The 22,424-nt window shown below is 34.7% G+C and overlaps 1 protein-coding gene across 8 annotated transcripts in view; it reads left to right on the top strand.

Moving 5' to 3' along the window:
* OXR1 (oxidation resistance 1) overlaps positions 1–17,177 on the top strand; it is a 267,440-nt gene extending 250,263 nt beyond the window's left edge. For 5 of the 8 annotated variants that reach the window (XM_084864407.1, XM_084864408.1, XM_084864412.1 and 2 more), the window contains 6 exons: positions 5,718–5,798; positions 8,322–8,447; positions 9,725–9,877; positions 11,736–11,831; positions 12,655–12,728; positions 15,321–17,177. In XM_084864407.1, the coding sequence (XP_084720533.1) occupies positions 5,718–5,798; positions 8,322–8,447; positions 9,725–9,877; positions 11,736–11,831; positions 12,655–12,728; positions 15,321–15,456 (666 nt within the window). In that variant the 3' untranslated portion in view covers positions 15,457–17,177. The remainder of the gene's footprint in view (positions 1–5,717; positions 5,799–8,321; positions 8,448–9,724; positions 9,878–11,735; positions 11,832–12,654; positions 12,729–15,320) is intronic. The other 3 variants (XM_084864410.1, XM_084864411.1, XM_084864414.1) reach the window with 1 other exon arrangement.
* Positions 17,178–22,424: the final 5,247 nt, after the last annotated feature.

Here is a 22,424-nt window from a genome sequence, read left to right as displayed (position 1 = left end):
TATAGAAATGGGTAAATTTAATCCTGCCATTAATTTGTTTTTCTTGTCAAAGGCTGAAAGACTAGAGAGTAAGCACTTAATTCTGCAGAAGGTAGGCCATGTTGTACTTCAGACCTCTGGGATTTAGCAATATGCAACACTTAATTCTTCAATAATTACTTTGTACACTTTTAATTGGAGGGTATTGGTTTCCACACCTGTGTATCCTTAATAATTAAAAATGTAAAATAGGACTTTTTTTAAAATATATGTTTTATTGATTTTACACAGAGAGGAATTGAGAGGGACAGAGAATTAGAAACGTCGATGAGAGAGAAACATCGACCAGCTGCCTCTTGCATACCCCCCACTGGGGATGTGCCCGCAACCAAGGTACATGCCCTTGACCGGAATCGAACCCGGGACCTTTCAGTCCGCAGGCCGACGCTCTATCCACTGAGCCAAACCGGTCCCAGCAAATAGGACATTTTGTAGAAAAATATCTATTTTCTGCTTAGGTTTAATGTTTTGGGTAAAGTTATAGATTCTATACATGGAGTATGATTTACCAGGGATAAAAATTAAGATTTATTCTAGGATTCTATATCTCTTTATTCTTTCATTTTCAGAAGAGGAAGTATATTTCTGTACTCATTTGATAACAAATCCCTTGTCTTTATTAATTCATAAATTCATGATATTCATGGTAGTTTTATGTATCTTCATCACAGCATGAGTAAATGTTTAGAAGGTGAAGGAAGTGGTGAGTTTGTAAGCCTTAATAAAGACTACATTGTTTTAGAAAAAGTATTATGGACATTAAAGAAATTTTGAATTTACCAAATGTTTACAATGGCAATTCATGCTTCCCTCACCAATAACTTCTATTGTCAGTGATGTTGATGAAATTAGATTATTGCTGTTCCATTTTGAGAGCTTATAACTCAGTTTTACTTCCTCCCGGAAGTGTGTTTAATATGGTAAAAGAAGGTTTTAAGAAATAAGTGTAAGATTGGTGTTAACTAGAGGGGATAGAAGGTATTCAGAGGAGTAGATAAGTCATGTAATTTGAAAGTACTTGGCAAGGGGACTCCTGACTAGACTGAATATCATGGGAAAAATAAAGAAAAATATAATTGACCATTAAATATCCAGTAGAGATTTATTTTGCTAGCCATAGAAAAGCAAGGCTGCTGTTTTTTATTTTTATTTTTTGGTTTTTAATTGAATTTATTGGGGTGACATTGGTTAATAAAATGTTATAGGTTTAGGTATACAGTTCTACAATACATCATTGATATGTTGAATTGTGTGTTCACCACTTCTGGTCAAGTCTCCTTTCATCACTATTTATCCTTTTTATTTATAGTGCCTAATTATTGTTTTTTCATGTTCACTGATAATTCTGTTGTTCTCAGTTGAAAGGTCTTTAATATTTGTATCTAATACGGAAATTGAAAATTAATTTCAGAACAGTCATTCGAGGTATACAAAATAGTTGAGCTTTCAAAACTGAAATACTTTAATATCAAAAATAAAAACAAAAAATAAATGAGAAAGCTCTTCAGGCATTATCCTTCAGTACTTAGGGTAATAGGCAAAAAAAAATGATCAACTAAAAGAAGTGTTAGTAGTAGTTCTCATTTGCTATATGCTGGCCACTATACTCAGTCCTTTATATGCATTATATATAAAAACGCTATTCAGTATGAACTCTTATTATTTCTATTGTTTTATGATGAAATAGAAAAGGGAGGAACTAAACCAGGTCTTTTTGATCCCCCAGAAGCTGGAGATCATAACCACTTTGGGTTTCTTTGTAAGTAGAGTTACCAAGTGTACCAATTAATAATGGGGATTTTGTAATCAAAGGAAAAACAATAATTTCAAGAGAAACATCAAAAGTGATTTATTCAAAGTAACGTCCATCACTAGCTACACATTTCCCCCTATCTTTCAGGTGATTTGTGGATACCATCCCACTAGAACTTTTCTTGTTTTGAGGCAAACCATTCAGAGATCCAATTTTCCATTTCTTCTTCTCCTCCCCCTCCTCCTCCTCCTCCCCCCCCTTTTTTTTTTTAACATATTAAAGAGGAGGTTTATTCCACAGTAATGAGCGAGATTCATTAAGGAGGAGATAGAGAAACCAGGATTAGAGGAGGGGGAGAAGGAGAAGGAGGGACCCAATCTGGCTGTCTCCACAGATGGAGAGAGAGGAGAACAGCCCAATTTTCCTCTTCTTCTATGTTTTGAAGTGCTGCTCAGAAAGTGCATGTGCCATCTATTGAAACAAGTGGTAATCTGAAGGATTACAGCGGGTGGGTTAATACTTCCCAGGCAAGATCTTTTAACGTGTCTTTTACTGGTTTTGAAGTGTGTAATGGTGCACCATCACGAAGCAAAAGTACTTTGCTGTGTCTGCTGGCCCCGTGGTCGGCAAACTGCGGCTCGTGAGCCACATGCGGCTCCTTGGCCCCTTGAATGTGGCTCTTCCACAAAATACCATGGCCTGGGCAAGCCTATTTAGAAGAAGTGGCGTTAGAAAAAATTTAAGTTTAAAAAATTTGTCTCTCAAAAGAAATTTCAGTTGTTGTACTATTGATATTTGGCTCTGTTGACTAATGAGTTTGCCAACCACTGTTCTGGCCCATTCTGGTGGTTTTAAAATCAAAGTGTGGTTCATATTGATTATTTGTTGTCGGTAGCGATCAGTATTAATGATTGCACCTGATTTTAGAAGCTCATAATACACTACACCTTCCTAATCCCACCAAACGCAGAGCATTGTCTTCTTTTCAAAGCGATTTGGCCTTGCAGTTGATGTTGATGGTTGACCTGGATCAACCAATGATTTTGTGCATTTGGGATTCTCAAAATAAATCCACTTTTCCTTGCCAGTCACAATTTGATGCAAAAAAGACTTTCGCGGCATTGAAGCAACATTTTACTAATGACTTTTCGGTTTTCCATTTGTCTTTTGTTCAGTTGATGTGGCACCCATTTTCCTTCTTTTCAAATCTTTCCCATTGCTTGTAAACCTTCGGAGATTGTTTGCTGAGAAACGCTTAATCTTTCTGCAAGTTGTTTTTTGAGTTTGACACGCATCTTTATCCAATAATGCTTGTAATTCTTAGTCTTCAAACTTTTTCCTTTGACCTGGATGTTCTTTGTCTTTCACATTGAAATCATCATTTTTAAAGCATTTAAACAAATGTTCACAAGTATCGAGATGGAGCATGTTCACCATAAGCTTCCCAAAGTATGCAATAATGTTCAGCAACACTTTTCTTCAAAATAAAGAAATGAATTAAAACTTCCTGCAAATGCTCTTTTTTTTGGCACGAAATTCAACATTTTTTAAAAAATAAACCACTATTGTTCAGATTACTACAAATGTTCCTCTTCTTCCCCTCTCCCCCAATTGCTCCCCTCCACCAGGTTCCCACCCTACCCTCTGCTCTTTTCCCCACCCCCTTACTGTCCTCATCCATAGGTGCACAGTTTTTGTTCAGTCTTTTCCTGCAACCCCCCAATCCCCTTTTCCCTGAGATTCGTCAGTCCACTCCCCTTCCATTCCTCTGATTCTATTATATTCAACAATTAATATTGTTCATCAGATTTTTTAATTCCCTTGGCTTTTAGTTTCACTTGTTGATAGTTACGTATTTGTTGTTCATAATTTTTGTCTTTATCTTCTTCCTCTTCCCAAAGAACCCCCTTCAGCAATTCATATAATTCTGGTTTGAGGTGATGAACTCCTTTAGCTTTTTTTTATTTGTGAAACTCTTTATCTAGCCTTCGATTCTGAGTGATAGCTTTGCTGGGTAGAGTATTTTTGGCTGTAGTTTCTTGCTGTTCATCACCTTGAGTATTTCTTGCCATTCCTGTCTGGCCTGCATGGTGTCTGTTGAGAAATCAGCTGACAATTGTATGGGTGCTCCTTTTATAGGTAACTACCTTCTTTTCTCTTCCTGCTTTTAATATTCTCTCTTTGTCTTTTGCTCTTGGAATTTTAATTATGATGTGTCTTGGTGTGGTCCTCTTTGGATTCCTTTTGTTTGGGGTTCTGTGCGCTTCCTGGACTTGTAAGTCTATTTCTTTCCCCGGGTAGGGGAAGTTTTCTGTCACTATTTCTCCCAATATTCTTTCAGTATCTTGCTCTCTCTCTTCATGAAGCAGCCAGGGGGAGAAGGATGCCTGTTAACACCTTCAGAAAATTTAACATATGAAGTTTTGAAGCTTGCTGTCAATACAAGAAAATAGCATACATATCAAATCACATATATATTAACATATAAGTAACCTCCATCTATTGAAAAAAATCAGCATTATTAACTGGTACAACTGATAGATATCATATTGACTTTTGCAAAGCATTATTTCTTTGCAAAAGTCAATATAATAACAATGGCCAGGATGGAAATATCTTCAGTATCTTTTCCTTTTTTCTGTTCTCATGTCTTTCATAGCTTTCATAACAGGTTTATAGCTCTTTCTAGAATTACCTTTAACATTACAGGTGGCTACAGTGTTTCCCCGAAAATAAGACATCCTCTGAAAATAAGACCTAGCGCATGGAAAGATAAGACATCCCCTGAAAATAAGACCTAACGCAACTTTGGGAGAAAAAAATTAATATAAGACACTGTCTTATTTTCGGGGAAACAGGGTAGTTTATTTTAGTTGGCTAGAAAAGTACCTTTTAAATCCCAAATTCCAAATTCGAAATCTAAACTCTATGGGCCAATTGGTTTAACAGCATTTTGTGTCTGGAACCTCTACACATTTGATCAGAAGAGGAATTTGTCATAGTTCAGGAGAATCGGCACATATTTATGGCACCACCAGAGTTCATTATATCATGATTGCCCTTTGGGGAATTACATCACAATCTGAAAAAGCTATAGGGGCTGTTGTGTCAGTCAGAGGAAATTTGTCTGTTTTTGTGGTCTTGTTGTAATAATGTTTATCTATCTACTATGGCTTTCAACTTCAGCACTATACAAGAGACTGGTCTAGGCAATTACAGAAGACAGAGAATTTCTTTTAGGAATTTAGAATATAAAATAGTCATTAAGTTTTATTCACAAATTACTGCTATAGTAGTAACCATAAAGAAATATACAGGTGAGGCAAAAACAGTATAGGCAACATGCCTGAAAAGGTACTGCTGATTAGATTAGAAAATCTAATTTGTACTTTCTAAGGCTTATTTTTATTGTTATCTAAAAATCCCTTCATATCTTTTTCTTCTTCTTTTTTTTTTTTTTTTCTGATACAGATCATATAGTATGGTTATGTTTGTCAACCTTGCCTAGAAAGATTTTTTCCAGCATTGCCATTAGGATGCAATGTTTGAACTAAACTGATTCAGAGAGGAGGGTGGAAACTACCATTTTCTTTGTAAACTATGCAAGACATTTAGATTTTAGATATAATAAACTTTGGTGTTAGCAAAGAAATGTCATGTTTTACATGTTTCCTTTATAATTCTACGTAAAACAATCCATAAAATAAACCGTATATTGCAAACTAGTTGGATGTAGTGGTTAAACTCACTATGTATATTTCACTGTAGTTTGATATATAAATCTCTAGGATTTTTAGCATGGAGTTGGGGAAAGAAATCCTAGTTACAGTTCTTTCCCCTTTTAAGTTTCTCCCTTTTTTACATTTGCTTTGGCTATTTTTCTCAATTGTCAGTGGAATTATTGTCTTCCTGTCTCCATATTCAGGTAGTGTCAGTGGCTGAGTATCACCGCAGGATCGATGCTCTAAATACTGAAGAACTGCGCACACTCTGCAGACGTCTCCAGGTGCCCCCTTCCGTAGTTCAAACCCCGCCAGAGGGTGGCTGCTCCCTGTCGCAGTGTCTTTCATTGGGGCAAATCTCACTTTTGAAGGATTTGTTTCGACTGTAGCACTAAATTAGCCCATCAGAAAATTCCTTTTTGTACTAACGAGGAGAGTAATGCTTTGAAGAGCTGTAGGCTTATCTTTTCTGTCATCTTTACATTTGAAAAAGTCTCAGAGGAATTTTCTGTCGCTTTAGAACTGTTTTTAGCACAATGTATTTTTTGAGCGTTGAGGAGTTTCCATTTAACTTTAACATTGGAAGAATGCCTTTGGTTTTAAGATATGATTTTTGTTAAACAGAATCTTAAAGATGTAGTGCTATAGGAAAATTTTAAAAATTTTAATGGATACTAAGGCTTAAATATTCTCTCTTCTTCAAAGCTACTTCAGCTGTATCAGCCCCACATCAAATATTTTAATGAAATAATTCTTTTGTTCCTGGGATATTCCTGGTTGGTATTAGAAATACTTTTAAAAATACAAGAGGTTAGACACAGAACTAGATTACATAAAATTCATGAAATAGTATTTGTGATTTTTTTTTAAAAAATTTCTTTTTACAAAAAAGAAAGCAATACAATTAAATTCAATTCCCAGTTTTGTGTGCTGTGTGTTTTCCTCTTCTTAGTAAGATGTTTTCATGACTTTCCTGAAACTATTCAGTTTTTTTCTTTCCTTTGGATGATTCTCTTGCTGCCTTGGATTTTTTTTTTTTAACCTTTGACATCATCAAAATGAGAATAAAATATGATGATGTGAAAGAATTTGTAATTTAGCTTTTCATAAAAAAAAAATACAGTTCTAGAACATGTATTTGCTAAAAATATATGCTGTTAAGTTTTGGTAAGAAATCTGTTAAAGGAACAAAATAGTTTAGCCCAGTGGTCAGCAAACTCATTAGTCAACAGAGCCAAATATCAACAGTATGATTGAAATTTCTTTTGAGAGCCGAAAACCGACTTCTGCACATGGGCCATGAAGTTTCAATTGCATTGTACGTGTGCGCCCTCACGTGGTATTTTGCGGTTTGCCGACTACTGGTTTAGCCACATTCCATTTCTGTGTAGAATCATAAGTCGTCAAGCATTGCTATGTTTTAGTTATCTGCTCCAAAATAACTCTATTTTCAAACTTAAAAATTTTATTGATAATGGTTATGTTTCAGATATTTTCTTTTCTAATGTTACTGTATTTTATACATTAAAATAAAATTAATATAGGGGGAAAAGCAAATGCCAATAGCAGGGAATATATAGGAGTTTGTTTTGAAGTAATCGACATTTTTATCATTTTAAGAATATCAAATAGATCATTTTCATCAAGCAAAAGCATTCTTTTTTTTTTAATCTCAACATTTTTGATAGTTCAGCCTTTTTTTAAAAAAATATATTTTATTGATTTTTTACAGAGAGGAAGGGAAAGAGACAGAGAGCTAGAAACGTCCGTGAGAGAGAAACATTGACCACCCGCCTCTTGCACACCCCCCACCAGGGATGTGCCCACAACCAACATACATGCCCCTGACCGGAATCAAACTTGGGACCCTTCAGTCCACAGACCGACGCTCTACCACTGAGCCAAACCGGCTTCGGCAAAAGCATTCTTTTTAATGCATTAAATTGATCTAATTTAAAACATAGATTTGTGAACAAGTTAACTTTTTAATTTGTTTAGTTCAACTGGATAAAAAAAAAAATCAGTGTTTAGAACATAAGAACAATGAAAGCATTTTTTTAAATAATGGTAACTTTTCCAGTGAAGCAAGTACACACACATCAATGAAATTATACTTTTTATTGTACTATTCTTTAAATTAAAATTTTAGCACTGAGGACGTTTTCTGAATTATTTTTGGCAAATTTTATGTTTACCATGAAAATAATAATCCCACATATTTTAAATAGCTCACATAAAAAGCATGCTTGCCGAAACCAGTTTGGCTCAGTGGATAGAAAGGTCCCGGGTTCGATTCTGGTCAAGGGCATGTACCTTGGTTGCGGGCACATCCCCAGTAGGGGGTGTGCAAGAGGCAGCTGGTCGATGTTTCTCTCTCATCGACATTTCTAACTCTCTCTCGCTCTCAATTCCTCTCTCTGTAAAATCAATAAAATATATTAAAAAACAAACAAAAACAAAACAAAAACTTAAAAAAAAAAAAAAAAGCATGCTAGTTGGTCACTTTTGTCCTTCATTAACAAAATTAAAGTTTGCATGCAACACTTCCCTTTCCCATAAAAGTATGGGCTTATCTATCATTCATTACCTGTCCTTCATGTATAAATGAGAAAAATGCCATCTTGTAGTTAAAAAGTCTTTGTCTACACTGGATATTTTTTAATGGAGCACCTTTTGCCTTCTAAAATTCTAAATTAAAGCTTAGCTATCTTTTCTAAGGTATAAAGTTTTATTTCTCTCAAAGAGCTAACATTTTGAAAGCATATTGCAATTTTATATTAATATACTGCTGCTGTTTACTTCTTTAGATTACTACAAGGGAAGACAGCAATTCAGAGCAGGTTGCTCCAGTGAAGGCAGACCTGGAGTGTGAATCCTTTAGACCAAACCTAAGTGATCCCAGTGAACTCTTACAGCCAGATCAAATTGAAAAGGTATGGCATACTCACATGTGAGCATTTCTGAGTGTATACCCCTAAGAGTAAAACAGCCTCTGTTTAGTTGTTTTGAAAACTGAAGAAGTAGGGTTATTGCTCCTAGTCTTCCTCTCCCATGAAGAGAAAGTAAACACAATATAGCAAACTGGTGTAATCTTACCTAATAATAGACAAACATGTAAATTGATCACGCCTTCACTATGCCCACAGCCAATCAGGAGTGGGCATGCAAATTAACCCAACAAAGAAGAAGGGTTAATTTGCATATGCAGGCATGAAGCAGCCAGGAGGAGAAGGATGCCTGCTATGAGGGGGAGAGTGGGCAACTGAGGGAGCTACAGGAACGGTACTCCTTCTGGAGCCAGGACTTGCCTGCTCCCAGGCGGCTGGGAGCAAAGCCAAGGGAAGGAAGGCCTATTCTTGCATGAATATCGTGCAACGGGCCTCTAGTAGAAGATATTAGGAGATTTGGATAAGCAGACATTAAAAAATTAACATTAGCAATTTAGATTGAGCCACTGCAAAAGCCAATATTTAATTTCTTTTTGGGTGCTAGTTACTTGCTTTCTGTGAATTATCTCATGTAGTTGTTGCAACACTTGTAGGAGTTGGATATTTTTTTTTTTTTTTAATATATTTTATTGATTTTGTACAGAGAGGAAGGGAGAGAGATAGAGAGTTAGAAACATCGATGAGAGAGAGTCATCAATCAGCTGCCTCTTGCACACCCCCTACTGGGGATATGCCCGCAACCAAGGTACATGCCCTTGACCGGAATCGAACCTGGGACCCTTCAATCCCCAAGCCGACGCTCTATCCATTGAGCCAGACCGGTTTCAGGAGTTGGATACTTTTAATTGTGTGCATTTTATAAGTGAAGAAAATTGGCCACAGATAGGTTAAGTAATTTGTTAGAATCACACAGATATACCAAAGTATTGAAGCTTGATTTCTAACTCTGATAGTTTGCCTCTAGAGCCATTATTATAGAGGTTTTTAATAATGAGATTAATAGTCCACTCAATGTTTTTGTCAATTCAAGACAGAGGGCACTATAAGTAATTCATATTTCTTATGTCTGTTCAAATTTGTATCTTGTTCAGCATAATTCTTTTCCTAGGTATTTCATGCTGAGAAATGTACAGTTACTCTTCAAGCATCTCAGTATCGTTGAGAATGAATTTTATAAAATACCATTCAATTCCAACTGGCATTAGTATCCTAAAAACTGACAATAAGCTATCAACTAAATTTTAACATTTTATTTTTCAAAGCTTACCAAGCATCTTCCACCAAGAACAATTGGCTATCCATGGACTCTTGTTTATGGAACCGGGAAGCATGGCACAAGCTTGAAGACTCTTTATCGGACAATGTTAGGTTTAGACACCCCAGTGCTAATAGTGATTAAAGACAGTGATGGACAGGTATGTAAATAACTATATAGACACCTTACATTTTAAGAGATTACAGTAACAGAACTTTAGCATATTCTTTTGACTAAAATTATTTTTATTACTAGATTTTATTAAGTTTAACTGATAATTATTGAGTACTTTTAATATGCAAGGCAATGCTGAGTGCTCCTGAAGGTAGATATGTATTTTAAGGAGTTCCTGCCTTCAGAGAGTTTATAGTCTGGTAGAAAAGAATGTCTATATCTATAAAAGCCTAAGTGACCATTCCACCTGAAGCTATGATGTGCACTGACCACCAGGGGCAGATGCTCTGACCAGTAGGTTACCTTACTAGTGGAGTCCAGTCCATTGAGACTGGGCAAGATGGGCCAAGTAGTAAATATAAATATTAGGAAAAACAAAAGTTTTTAGAGAGAGAGTTGTTTATATCTATTTGGGAAAGAATAGAATGAGGTTTATAGAAAGGGTGGAAATTGACAGTCTAGAAGCATGGGAAAAGGTTTTAAAATTAAAAAGATAGTTGTATGAAGATGATACCAAGAACAAAATAATAGATAAGCAAGGGAAACATTCACATGCTCCTAAAACAGCAAGTCCAAATCAATTACCAGCATTAGAGAGTAAAAGGGGTGAAATAGCAATATTAATTTTAAAAAAAACAACAAAAAACAGCACTACTGCTTCTACTGATACCTTTAATGTGCTTATTGTGTACACTTGTCTGATATTTTCTATGCATTATCTTAATCATCAAAGCCCTATGAGATTGATATTTTTTTATTCCTGTTTTAAAGATGAGCTGATTATGACTTATGAGATACATCAGCTTTCCCAGGGTTATACACCCAGTAAAAGCAAAAATGAAAATGAACTACTATTACATGCCTAGAATAGATAAGTGTCACAAACATAATATGAGTTAAAAATATTGAGGAGTAACTTTCCATTTATAGAAAGTTCATAAATGGTCAAAACAAGTCTATATTATTGTTGGGCTAGTAGCTTCCTTTCGAGAGGGTGGGGGTGCAGAGGAGGTATACGGAAAGCTTCTGGAGTAATGGTAATCTGTTTCTTATCTGAATGAAGGTTAAATGGGACTTTGCTTTGTGATCATTCAAAATTAGGCTGTCCATTTATATTTTATATACATAACATACATACATATTATATATACCTTTCAATAAGAAAGTCTGTTTCAAAAATTAAGACTATGAAAATAGAAAGTCAAAACAGTGACTGTGGAGAGATCTCTACATTCCATTTATGATGTAGAAACTTAGACCGAGAACATTGAAATGACTTGTTCAGGTCTTTTTATTCATTTATTCTTTTCTTAGGGTATCTGCTGTGTGTCTTGTACTATTGTAAGGCAATGGCATCTACAGGCCAAACACTTCAGATCCAAGGCTGCCCTCACGGAGTTTACAGTCTGATGAAGAGAAAGATAGCACACCTTTAGTAGTACAATGTTTACGTGTCCTGAAGGGCTTTTCTCCCTGAGTGCTCCCCCGTGGCAGCATGGTATCCTTATTGTACACACATGGTGCATCTAAGGCCTCCTGAAATGTGGGAGCAACTTTTTAAGATTTAAGACAACTTTTTGTCTGTTTAATTGTTGTAATAAAAAGATAATAAGCATCTTTTTATATTTTAAAACTAGGAAAAATCAAGAAACTGATATGGTTTGTCCTTGGCATTAATGGGAATTATATAGCCACTGATCATGTTTCCCTTTGTTAGTACAAATAGATAAAACTATACTGGATTTCTTTTATTTATTAACTTAAATTTATTTTTCACATTTTACTTAAACATATATAATAGGATAATGCTTAATAAAAGAATGTGCTTTTGTTTTTATCCTTAGGTTTTTGGTGCATTAGCAAGTGAGCCATTTAAAGTGAGTGATTGCTTCTATGGTACTGGAGAGACCTTTGTTTTTACCTTCTGTCCAGACTTTGAGGTAAGGATGCTCATTCCAACTTTCCATCTATAAGTAGATGCAATAATAAAGGAACATGTACTTTGGAGTCTTGTGTACTTAAGCTTCTCTCTCATCTCAGCCTTTTACTCACTGAAAATACCACTTTTTTTTATTTATTATTTATAATTTTGAGCTTCATTTTTTCTGTGGCTAGAATGGAGACCATAAAATGCATCAGAATTGTTTAAAAATTAAATGAGAATCTGATGTGTACAATACTTGGCCTGGAGCCAGACACACATTATGGGCTCAGAAAGGAATATACAGCATTATCGCTATTCTGTATATGAACTGCCATTGTGAAATTCCTAGCAACTTTTAATGACTAAATAAGCATAATGATGTACAATCATCTTGAAAACCTGAAAAATTATTTTTGTTTCATTCAAAAGTGATTACCTTTTTTTTTCTTTATAGTGGCTTGACTAGCTTAAATTGAAAACATTCTAATGCCCATCTGATCTAAAATTTAAAGGTATACATGAGTTTGTTCAACTATTTTCATTAACAATTTAATTTTTAAATACCTATAGAGTCAGAAAAGAGAAGTATGTGTCAAGAGGTAAGGAATTAGAGGAATTGGAATTGAAGATTACCTTGCAATAGAACATGTGCTTTTAAATTTAGTCATACAAACAGTGAAACCCAAAATACCACAGCTTCTGCCCAAACACTTTGTTCTTGTTCTAGTTTCTCTTACTATCCATCTAGGCTTTGACTGTTTGGAGTTTAGGAGAATTAACTGTTTAGTGACCTTTTCATCTGCATATTTAAAGCTCTTTTTTTTTCTTCATTTATATAGGTCTTTAAGTGGACAGGTGATAATATGTTTTTTATCAAAGGAGACATGGATTCCCTAGCTTTTGGTGGTGGAGGGTAAGTCTGAACATTTTGCCATGAGATTTTTAAGAAACTTTATTTATATTACTTTTATTTGTATTATTTATAAAATAAGTTATCTTTTGAAAGTTTGAAATTAGAATCCTAATTTGTACGTAATGTTTAAGAAAGTATACTTTATTTGCAAGAAGGTGATTAAGTGTAGTATTTGAAGCCATTGGTAGAATATTTGTTATTCATTTTAAAATGCTGTTTAGTTTATTCCCTTTTTATTAAAACCCATCTGTTATTAGAGTACAATGACTCCTTAGTATTAAAAAAGAAATATACTAATACTTTAGAATTTACCCAATTTTTAAATACCATAGTGGTTTGTTACTTCTCCCATTATACAAAAAAAATGGTCCAATCGTTTTTATGTTACTTTACCCAGGTGACTATTTGGACTGATATAGAAAACGTTTTTGCAAAAAAATTTCAGTTATCCTTCTCACCCCAAGTTTTCAGGGTTGGTTTTTTGTTTTGTTTTTTTCTTATTTTGTTTTGTTTGTAACCGTATGAGTCAATAAGTAATTTGATTTGATTTTTTTTTTTAACTGTTGGAAGTATTACATATGTTCCCTCCTCCTCCTTCTCTCCCTACCCCCTTACCTCTTTTAGCCTCCCTACCCCCTCCCTAGGCCTTCTCCACCCTATTATCTGTGTCCATGGGTTATGCAAATATGCATGCAATGTCTTTAATTGATCTCTTCCCACCCACTCTTCTCTACCTTCCCTCTACTATTTCGTGCTTCTATATCTCTGGATCTATTTTGTTCATTACTAGCTTCTGCCAGAACTTTATTTTAATTAATTATACAACATGATTCCAGCAAACTAAACTAACCTTTGGCCAATTTAATAACAAATTAAGACAAGTTTACTGTCATTGAGAAAGGAGAGTACAGACTCAGAAAATGGGAGCTACATGGACTTGATATTCCAGAATTCCAGACAGGAGCTCCAAAGAAATCAAAATCATGATGGTGATAGACTGAATGTCGGCTTTGGAGTCAGATAGATCCAATTCAGATTCCAGCTTCAACATACATTACATGTGGGACCTTGAGCAACTCAAGTCTAGCATTTCCTAGCAGTGAATTAGAGATTGAACCCTTCATTTTAACCCCACATTTTATTTTCGATAATGTATAACTTTATGCCTCTAGCGACTCATGTTAAATACAAGGTGAGCAAAAATAGGTTTATAGTTGTTCATATAATAAAAATGCAACAATTAATAAATAATAACACAATAATAAACTATGTTTGGTCTACTCACAACTGTAAACCTACTTTTGCCTACTCTGTATTTCTCAGGAATTTCTCAGTGTTAAGCCAGAGTAGTGAGTAGTCTCACTCCATATGGTCTACTGGTCTGTGCTACAAAGGCCCAAATTTTTAAAGCTGTTCTTAACTTTGTACTGTGAGGATTTAGTTTGATTTAGTTGTTGTTTTTCTTTTTCTTTTTCTTTTTTTAATATATTTTTTATTGATTTTGTACAGAGAGGAAGGGAGAGAGATAGAGAGTTAGAAACATCGATGAGAGAGAGTCATCAGTTAGCTGCCTCTTGCACACCCCCTACTGGGGATATGCCCACAACCAAGGTACATGCCCTTGACCAGAATCGAACCCGGGCCCTTCAGTCCCCAAGCTGACTCTCTATCCATTGAGCCAAACCAGTCTTGGCTAGTTGTTGTTTTTCTTAACAATAGGGTCCTGTTGCAAACTGTCTAACCAGGTCAAGCATTGTGGTTTTGCATACTTTTTTGTTTGTTTGTTTTTTGTTTTTAGCATTATACAAATTACAGTATGCATTACTGGAAATCTTTTTCATCACTTATTTTTGGTTGACTTTGTTATGAAATAATTAACAGGGAAGATTATAAATATACCATTCGGAAAAGTAGGCTTATAGATAGTTGTATGTACACAAAACAGTTTATTTTTTTTTTAAATTTTTAAAATATTTTTTTTTTATTTCAGAAAGAGGGAGAGATAGAAACATTGATGAGAGAGAAGCATCAGTTGGCTGCCTTCTGCACAACTCACTACTGGAGATTGAGTCCTCAACCCAGGCATGTGCTCTAAGAATCGTACCAGTGACCTCCTGATTCATGGGTCCATCTCAACCACTGAGCCATACCCACTAGGCCAGAGTTTATTCCTATATGATTATCTATTAAGTATTGAATTACCTTAAATACAAACAACTACAAACCTATTTTTGCCCCAGCTTGTATAGTAAAACCGTAGAGCTAACGAGAAACCCACAATATCAGGCAAAGAATAACAGCCATACTTGTCTCAAAAGTTAATTATATTGAAGTTAATTTTAGAGCTTCATTTTATTTCCTGATCTCTATAGTAATAGTGATTGTATAATTGGATATGAACTAGAGTTGTTGAATATTGAAATGTCTCATTTAAATTATTTTACAACCTCTGCAATTATTATTTTACAACTCGAGGTATAAGTTTCCTGTTCAAAAGGGGGGGGGGGACAAAATTTGATTTTATTTACTTATTATTATTATTATTTTTTAGTTATAAGAGATTATTGTTAAAAACTATTTTATGTATTGCAGGGGAGAATTTGCCCTTTGGCTTGATGGAGATCTCTACCATGGAAGAAGCCATTCTTGTAAAACGTTTGGGAATAAGATACTTTCTAAGAAGGAAGATTTCTTCATCCAAGACATTGAAATCTGGGCTTTTGAATAAATATAATGCTCTCTGTCTTAGCAGGATAATGGCCCAAACCTGACATGGATAAATTTTGGGAAGTTCAAAAAGCAATACAATGTAACATGTTACTCGTGCTTTAAAATTAGTCCATATCACCATTTATTACAGTTATAATTTTGGAACTTATTTTTAAAATCATGTTTTCTGTCCCAGAGTTCTTTAAGTTAGACCATGGTTATAGGTCCATGCAGTATAAAAGCTTGGGTTTTGTCAGAATTACGGCAGCATTTTGATCATAGTGACCACCCTATCTACAATCTATGTTATCTCAGTCTCCTAAAAGGATGGTGCTCTTTTGTTGAACCTATTTTGGTTTCTTATTTGAAAACTATATTGTTTAACTAGATTAATCTAATTGGGGCATTAAGGGAATGAAGACTAGATACTGTTATATCTATGAGGTTGGCACAGATGAATTTTGAACATGCTAAACTTGGTCATTCTTAAGAAGGAAAAAACACATGCCAAAATAATGCATATTTTATGGACCACTGAGTTCTAGTTTTAGTTCACACTACAACATTCTCTTTATTAATTTTGCAAATACTCTCGATTTCATTTTAATAAAAATGAAATTTGAGGAGAATTCTGGTTGAAATAGACTGCAGTGTACATGATCTGCAGGTTTGGGCATATGCTTTCATCATTGAATTAACTGATAATTATAAAGTTGCAAAGGAGAATGAGAACTAGATGATTCTACTGAATTTAATATATCAGGCAAGAAAATAGTCTACTTATATATTTATAGCTTAGCAGAGTATTGTACGTGTAAAATTACAAAACAGCTGCATATTTCTTCAACATTTGTGCCAGGTATACTGTTTTATAGTTCTGTTGTTTAGCCTTATTGCACACCAACTCCCAAAACATAAGTTTCTGTTCAAAAGGAAAAACAAAACTTTATTTTTTATTTGTATTTTTTTTTAGTTATTAGTTACCATTAGCATTTGCTGTTATAAAAGGGCAATGATAATAGTAGACAATTGTAACTCAGTAGACTTGTTGAATATGCAAACTTACTGTCAAGTGACCTCAAAAAAAAAAAATAAGATAGAATATACTAATAGTTCTTATCCTCTTTTGTAGGAAGCCAATAATAAGCCATTATGGCAATAATTTATCAGTTAATTTTAAAGCTTCATGTTATGCAAACAGAATCCTGCTGTTATACATGTGACAGTGACTTTGTGCTGAAATTTCAGCTATTCCAGATAAACAGTGTATATTATCTTGTAAATTAATGTTTAAAGGTAGTTTTGTTCTTATAGAAAGTATGGATTGCCAGGTTGCTTATAGCACTTTAAATTATTCTAAAAATGAAATTATAAGCCAAATATGTTGGCTTAGTAGTTTTAGTTGTATAGCACTTAAATATATTTAGATCTTTTGAAAATTTAGATAATTATCTTAAAAAAGCATAATGTTAATGGAAAAGAAAATGTTCTATTTAATATGCTATTGCTGAATATGAATAGAAATGCAGGGCATCATTTTCTTGTCTATGTAAAGCTCTCTCATTATAACTTAATAGTATATAGATTAAGTGTTTACAAATAGGGAATTGTAAATAAATATATTGGGTTTCCCCCCATTTGGTCTTCCACAGCAGTATTATTGTCTTTGTGGAGTTGACTAATACTAAAAAAAAATCCTGATTGGATTGAAATTACAATAAGGTCATAGTGGTGTATACCAAATAAAATTAAATATATAAATATAAATTTGAGTTTGGATTTATTGAAAACCAATTTATTTTCATATTAAGAAATCTGATTGATCATATCACTATCTTTTAGATATAAAAATGTTTCTAATGCTGGAGGTGATGGTGGTGGTTATTATATTGGTGTTGATGACTGATGGTGGTGCTAGTGATGGTGGTGCTGATAGCAGTGATGGAGGGATGCATTCAAGTAAAGGGAGCAACCCAGTTTTAAAACTGGGAAGTAACGGGCATTTGGCATGTGGAGAAGTGCAAGTCATTTAATATTTTTAGATTATGTCGTTTTCTTTTATGAAGAGGAATGCATAGCAAGGTGTGACTAATGTCATAAAGAGGTTTGTTGTGTGCAGGGCCAAGAAATTAAATTTTTTTTTTATCTTGTATGAGAAATTTAAAAAAATTGAGTGTAGGAATCACATAATCAAATTTTCATTTCATGAAGATCTTTGAAAAACAGATTGGTAAAGAGAAAAACTAGACAAGTCCCATTGTAAAGACCAGAGGGAAAATATTAAAGCCTGAAGAAGATTAGTAACAATGGTAATTAAAGAAGGAGGCATGGATTAGAAAGAGATTTAGGAATTAGAATAAGCAGGATTTGGTATTGGATATCCGAAGAGTTAAGGATAGTTGTTTGGTTTTTTTACTTAGAAACTGGGTATATTATTTGTCAAGTTGGGTGATACACAGAAAGGAGAAAAAAGCAGGTAGGTTACTATAGACCTTATGTTTGTATGATGTGAGAAATTGAATAGATTTGGGAGGGGGAATTTAATACTCTGTTCTGATGAAAAAAAATTATTTTTTATTTTTTAATATTTTTTTATTGATTTTTCACAAAGAGAAAGAGAGAGGGATAGAGAGCTAGAAACATCGATGAGAGAGAATCATCGATCAGCTGCCTCCTGCACACCCCTCACTGGGAATGCACCCGCAACCAAGGCACATGCCCCTGCCCGGAATCGAACCCGGGACCCTTCAGTCCGCAGGCCGACACTATCCACTGAGCCAAACCGGTCCCAGCTGATGAAAAAATTTTTTTAAAGCAACAACATGTAGGTAGATGTTGAAGCCATATCCTATGTATGCTATGCCTTTGAAGATTGTAGACTGAATAAAAAGAGAGAAATCTTCAAATAGATTTTTGGTGTATAGAAACATTAAATGACATGTAGAATAAAAGACTCTACGCTTCCAACACAAGAAGCTAGAAGAACAACAAATTAAACCTAATGAAAATAGAAGGTAAGACAAAATAAAGTTATGAGCAGAAATCAGTAACTTTTAAAACATACGTGAAACAAAACTGAGAATAATAAAAGTGTAAGTCTAATAAGATAAAGAAAAAGTTAAAATTATTAAGAATTTAAAAGGAGACATCAGTAAAGACCCTGTAGTCCTTAGAGAGATAGGGTATTGTAAATAATTTTGCATCAATAAACTTGACAGTGTAGATGAAGTGAGAAAATGTTTTACAAAATAACTTATTAAACCTGACCAATATAAATTATAATTTTTACATTACAGAAATTGACTGTTAAAGAAAGGAAAAGCCTTCCCACAAAAAAATCCCGCAACTCATATGGTTCTACGGGGTAATTCTAAATAAAAGTAGCAGTCTTAGATAAACTCTTTGAAGGTACTAAGAAAAGGGAGAACTTATTATTTTCAAGCTAGCTTGACTTAATACCAAAAGTTAACAGTCCTTGTAAAAAAAAGAATCCAGAACAGTTTTATACCTATCAATAATTACTTTAAATGTAAATAGGTCCAATCCTCTAATCAAAAGACTTAGGGTGGCCGAATGGAATAGAAAACATACATATGGATAAGAAAGCAAGACCTCTCTATATGTGACTCCAATAGAGCTACCTCAGAATGAAAGATGCAGACTAAGAGTAAAGGGATGGGAAAAAGATATTTTATGCAAGTAGAAGGGGTGGGGGGGAAGCTGGGGGAGCAATACTAGTATTTAGCAATGTATCTGACAAAACAGACTTTAAAACAAAGGATACTACATAAGGTTTTCTGAATTTTTTAAAAGATTACACTAATGGAGAAGATTTTTTTTCAATAAATGGCACTGAATTGATTGGATGTCTGGAATAAAAAAGTTGATCTCACAGCACATACAAAAATTAATTACAACTTACATATCCTTAGGTAAAACAATAATGCTATTTCATTTAAAATATAGAAAAATATCATCATGATCTTAGAATACACAAATTTTTTCAATGGAACACAAAGGATAAAATTATATGCTACATTACAATTTTAAGAGGTTTTTATCAAAAGATACAAAGTTGAAAAGTAACCAACAGAATGAAAGGTTTTTATAATACGTAGATTTAATGAAGGTCTCATACACAGTGTATAAATGACTACAAAGAAGTTCAGAAGAAAAGGCAGAAGACTGGCAATTCCTAAGAATATTAAAATAGCCAAAACTATTTTAAAAGGAAATGTGAAGGTAAAGTACTTTGGAATACTGTTTTGGAACTATATACTAAAGGTGAGAATTTGACCAGCAAATTTACTTCCTTGGTATGTACCTAACAGTAATGTATATTATTTGTTCACCAAAAGATACATACTAGAATGTTTATAGAACTATTTTCTTTCTTTTCTCCTTTCCCCAGCATCTCCCCCATTTCTCCACACACCCACTCACCTATTATTTTGCTGAGACTAATAACTCTATTAAACCATTTATATAAACATTTGCATGTATCTCCTAAAGACAAGGATATTCTTTTTTATTTTTTATCATTTACTAGTAAGTATACAAAGATCAAATTCAGGAAATTTAATATAATAGTATCATTGAATCCATTTTAAGATTTCACCAGTGGTTCTAATAATATCCTTTAAATCGTTATTTTTTCTGATCCATGATTCAATCCAGTATTCTTCGTTGCATTTAATTCTATTTTATTTTTAACCTGCAAAAGTTCAGTGCGGGTTTGTCTGAATTTTTCCTATATTTAAATTTAGGTTACGCATTTTTGTCAGCAAAACCACAGAAGCGATGTTCTGCCCTCTGCATCATATTAGGACTTATGTTTATCCCCTTATTGGTGATATCTTCCATTAGTTGATCAAGAAAGTGTTCACCATGTTTCTCCACTGCAATCATGTTTCCTTTTGTAATAAGGAATGTGCAGGGAGATACTTTGATATCATAGATACTCTATTTTTCACTAACTTTTCACAATGTTTTTGATACCTATTGAGGATTCTTATCTGAATTACCAAAATTATTGTAAAATCATTTTTCTTTTATTCCCAACACATTTATTATTTGGCATTTACTATAAGGAAGAGCTTTCCTTTTCTCATCATTTAAGAATATCTATTACTAGAGGCCCAGTGCACAAAATTCATTCACTGAGGAGAGGGGGATGTCCCTTAGCCCAGCCTGCACCCTCTCCAATCTGGGACCCCTCAAGATATGTCCAACTGCTAGTTTAGGCATGTCCTTGGTTGAGGATTAAAAAAATGAGGTTAGTTTTTTGTTTTGTTTTTTTGTTTTTTAAATGTGTGTTATTTGTGTGACTAGTGGGCTCCTTTCCTTAATTCAAAGTCTTGAATAATCTCTTGTGCCTTAGAATTAACCAATGAGAACCCCAGTAGCTGGCTTCTGTGCATTTCTTCATGTCTTTGAACCTTGCTTGCTTTTGGTGCAATATGATATTCCAAACTTAACTATACTTTCTATAACCCAATCCTAGAATTAGTCATTTCTCCAAGTAGACATGTTTTCTCTTTTAAGGAGAATGGCATTTTGAAATCTGGATGTTAGTGTGTTGCTGCTGGGGTGGCATTGCTTGTAGGGCCTCTCCGTAGACAGAGGTAGGAAATAAATGCACATATGACAAATGCACACTGATACTTCTAACCAGTTCAGCATCACAGCTTCTTCCTCATCTTTCCTCTCCATGTCTGTATATCTTCTCCCACAGTGAGGACATCAGTAATATTTACTCCTTTTCTTCATCTAAGGCACATTATAGTTTCAGAATTGTACAACCCGTACCCTCACAAACAAAATCAGATTTTAGCATTTCTTGGCAGCTTTTTTTGTCTCTATATTCAAAAGTAATGTATATTTCTTTTCCCTTCCTGTGTGCTTATTTTAATCATTTGAAATAGAATTATGGTTATTTTTGTATTCAATTTTCATTTTTCCTATTCATTTGTTTAATTTTACTTTTTGTATATTGAAAAGTTTCCAAAATCCAATCTCTACAGAACTTTCTTCTTTCTCTTTTAATTTATTTCCACCCATCCCTATTTTCAAAATATATATCCTAGAGTTCTGGTGCATGAAAATTCATGCACTGGAGGGAGAGGGTCCCTCAGCCCAGCCTGCCCCCTCAGTTTGGGAGCCCTCATGGGTGGGAGGCGACGCCCCATCACCTCTCCTACTGCCATTGCCAGCAGCCTCAAACAGCCCTGGTTGGCTGGGCAGCTGCCATCCAAAACTTGCCTGCGCCTCGGGCAGGCCCTGGGCAACTGGGGGGGCTGAGGGTACTAGGGGACTGGAGGCAGGTGTGTGGAGTGGCTGGGCCCGCCTTGGGGCAGGTCCAGCCTTGCAGCGCACCTGCCTGCTGCCCTGGCAGGGCTGATGGGACTGGGCACCGCCATCTTTGAGGGCTGGGCAGTCAATTAGCATATTCCCTCCTTATTGGCTGTGGGTGCCACCATTTTTTGAGGATGGGGCAGTTAATTAGTATATTCCCTTATTGGCTGTGAATACCACCATGTTTATGATGGCATGAGGGTTAATTAGCATATTCCCTCTATTAGATAGGACAATGGTGGGCAAACTCATTAGTCAACAGAGCCAAATATCAACAGTATGATTGAAATTTCTTTTGAGAACCAAATTTTTTAAGCTCCTAATGCCACTTCTTCAAAATAGACTCATGCAGGCCTTGGTATTTTGTGGAAGAGCCACACTCAAGGGGCCAAAGAGCCGCATGTGGCTTGCAAGCCGCAGTTTGCTGACCGTGGATATAGGATAAGGACTTGCATTAGTTTGTCCTCTGAGTTCTACACCCCCCTCCTCTCCCCCCCTCCCCCACTAAATTTTCCACTGGGTTTTTCTATCATGGGATTTTTAAGATAAAAATCTGTCTCATTGCAGTCATTTTCCTCAGGAAGCTAACTTTCTGACTTCACAGCCACACCTTATTCAGAAGAGTATTAGTAA

This window comes from Pipistrellus hanaki (assembly GCF_964339955.1).
Source record: "Pipistrellus hanaki genome assembly, chromosome: 17".
In the NCBI taxonomy this organism is placed as follows: Eukaryota; Metazoa; Chordata; class Mammalia; order Chiroptera; family Vespertilionidae; genus Pipistrellus; species Pipistrellus hanaki.
The sequence above is the reverse complement of the archived record's forward strand: the minus strand, read 5'-3'. Positions and strand labels throughout refer to the sequence as shown.